Genomic DNA, 2,662 nt, shown 5'->3' on the forward strand with positions numbered 1-2,662 from the left:
AGGAGGTCGGGTCTTGGCTAACACGGCGAAACCAGGTATCTACTAAAAATACAAAAAATTAGCCGGCCGTAGTAGCAGTCACCTGTAGTCCCATCTACTCAGGAGGCTGAGGCAGAATGGTGTAAACCTGGGAGGCGGAGCTTGCAGTGAGCCGAGATGGCACCACTGCACTCCAGCCTGGACAAGAGAGCGAGACTCCGTCTCAACAAAACAAAAAATTAGCTGGGTGTAGGTTCAGATGCCTGTAATCCCAGCTACTCAGGGGGCTGAGGCAGGAGAATCGCTCGAACCCAGGAGGCGGAGGTTGCAATGAGCTGAGATTGTGCTACTGCACTCCAGCCCAGGTGACAGAGTGAGATTTTGTCTTTTTTTGTTTGTTTTTGTTTTAAAAAAAAGCTCCTAACCACTTTCCATATTTCCTAGCTAACCTTACTTGTCTTTGCTAAGAACTATGAATTACACATTCTTTAACAATAGTGAGTTGAATGAGGTGAGGTCATTATGGAAAAATATTTCAAAAATTTCTTTTTTTGGTACGTCTTTCAAGAGTTTCCCTGACCCACCCCCAGGTTTGTTGATTCACTGACTCACAGGACTCAGCATATAGTCATATTCATGGCTAAGATTTATTACAGCAAAATGATAAAAAGCAAAATCATGAAAAGAAAAAGGTGTCAAAGTCTGGAGGAACCCAGTTGCAGCTTTCTAAGAGTTGTCTTCCATTGGAGTTCCACAAGATGTGCTCAGTGAGCATGACGACGCGTGTGAATTATTGTCTACCAAGAAAGTTCTCTTGAGCCTAGGAGTCCTTGGTTTTATCACAGGGTGGGTCATGTAGTCACATAGTGCCTGTGAAACTGACCAGAGTTGCCCAAATTCCAGACTCCTGAAAGGAAAACAGGTCTTTAGCATAAACCTGTTAGGCACAGTGAGCCACTGTTCTCACTTAGAGAGTTTTATATCAAGGTAGGGAGCTGTTTACCTACCAGTGATGTTTGCAGACTGTAGGCAAAGACCTGCCTTTCTGTGGGTAGCAAGAGTCTCAGTCTTACTGTGTTATCTCTTTTCTGCATAGTACCCTGGGAGGTTTTATACTCCAGAACAATGTGTCATAATACTATTTGGGATGTGTGAGGGTGATCACTTGGTAAAATAGCAAAGGACCAATTAGAAAAGAACACGTGGAAAAGATAACCCAGCACCCACTTTCTCAGACTACATTTTGGAAAAAGTACAACAGTACTACCGTACTACCTTTCAACAGTATAAGTAAATTGTTGATTTTGCCACTGTTACTGTTGCTATTATTTATTAGTAGAGTGAAGTAAGGGAAAAGTTAATGCAGAAGCGCCAGTCAGACTTGTCAAGGGAGTAATGAGGCCTTAACAAAAACTTTACATCGCTTAATGGAGAAAATAACAACATTGTACGTGAAAAGTCTAAGAATGAGCTGATTAGGTATCAAAAAGGAGAGTAAAGATGTTTGCCACCTTCGTTTTTTCTAAGAAATGAACATAGGGAGGACTTTCAGATGATGGTATATCATGCTGCTATATGTTTTTGAGTAGCTTAATTGTAGCTTGTCATCCTGTTTATATGTTAACTATATTTGGAATGTAATTATTATCTCAGTTTAGATAACTTATGTTTCCCTTTACTCCCCAGGAATTTTTGAGAGATATCTTCAATCTCCTGTTTTTGTTGCCAAGTCTAAAGGACCGACAACAGCCAAAGTGCAAATCACATTCTTCAAGAGCTGCTGCTTACGATTTGTTAGTAGAGATGGTAAAGGGGTCTGTTGAGAACTACAGGCTAATACACAACTGGGTTATGGCACAACACATGCAGTGTAAGCATTCTTCTTTTCCTTTAAGCTTTATACAGTTTGAATTCAGAAATAAGATTTTGAGGGCACTGTTAAACAAAGGAATCTGCTCTTCACACACTTTAACATTATAAATGATTATTGGTAGGGTGTTATTAAAGTTAAAAAGTAAACATTGATGTGAAGGACCTTTTTATATGCATTTTAAATACTTTGGCTTTTTTTGTAAAAGTAATTTGATGCCAAGTAAAATCAAGTTTTAAAAGTCTTGAATTTTTAGAGAATAAATTAGTTTTCATGTGTTTTTTATTTAAAAAGTTATATATAATCTATATATATATAAACGAGGTAACTAATGGAGGTAGAGGCTGTTAATGTAAGCAAAATACATTATGTTTCATAGTTTGTTTGGGGGGGATCTTTTCCTCCCTCTTTCTTCAGCAGCCCATGCACCTTATAAATGGGATTACTGGCCTCATGAAGATGTCCGTGCTGAATGCAGATTTGTTGGCCTTACTAACCTTGGAGCTACTTGTTACTTGGCTTCTACTATTCAGCAACTTTATATGATACCTGAGGCAAGACAGGCTGTCTTCACTGCCAAGGTAGAATTTTCCTCACTTTAAAAATCAAAATTATAAACCAGATTTTAATATTTTGTTGATAATTTTTATTTCAGTGTAGCAAATGTTGTTTGAAAAAATAATTTGTGAATAAATAGTAAATTTGATTACAGTAACTAGCTAATGTGTATTTTACATAGTTTTACATTTTAGTAGATTGCTGGGCACGGTGGCTCATGCCTGTGATCCCAGCACTTTGGGAGGCCGAGGCGGG

At 38.5% G+C, this 2,662-nt stretch overlaps 1 protein-coding gene across 1 annotated transcript in view; it reads left to right on the plus strand.

Annotated features, from left to right (window-relative positions):
* USP34 (ubiquitin specific peptidase 34) overlaps positions 1-2,662 on the plus strand; it is a 247,464-nt gene that overhangs the window by 158,203 nt on the left and 86,599 nt on the right. The window contains 2 exon segments of the mRNA XM_011987324.1: positions 1,666-1,849; positions 2,270-2,430. Of these exon segments, the coding sequence (XP_011842714.1) occupies positions 1,666-1,849; positions 2,270-2,430 (345 nt within the window).

The sequence above is a fragment of the Mandrillus leucophaeus genome, unplaced genomic scaffold (assembly GCF_000951045.1).
Source record: "Mandrillus leucophaeus isolate KB7577 unplaced genomic scaffold, Mleu.le_1.0 Scaffold307, whole genome shotgun sequence".
In the NCBI taxonomy this organism is placed as follows: domain Eukaryota; kingdom Metazoa; phylum Chordata; class Mammalia; order Primates; family Cercopithecidae; genus Mandrillus; species Mandrillus leucophaeus.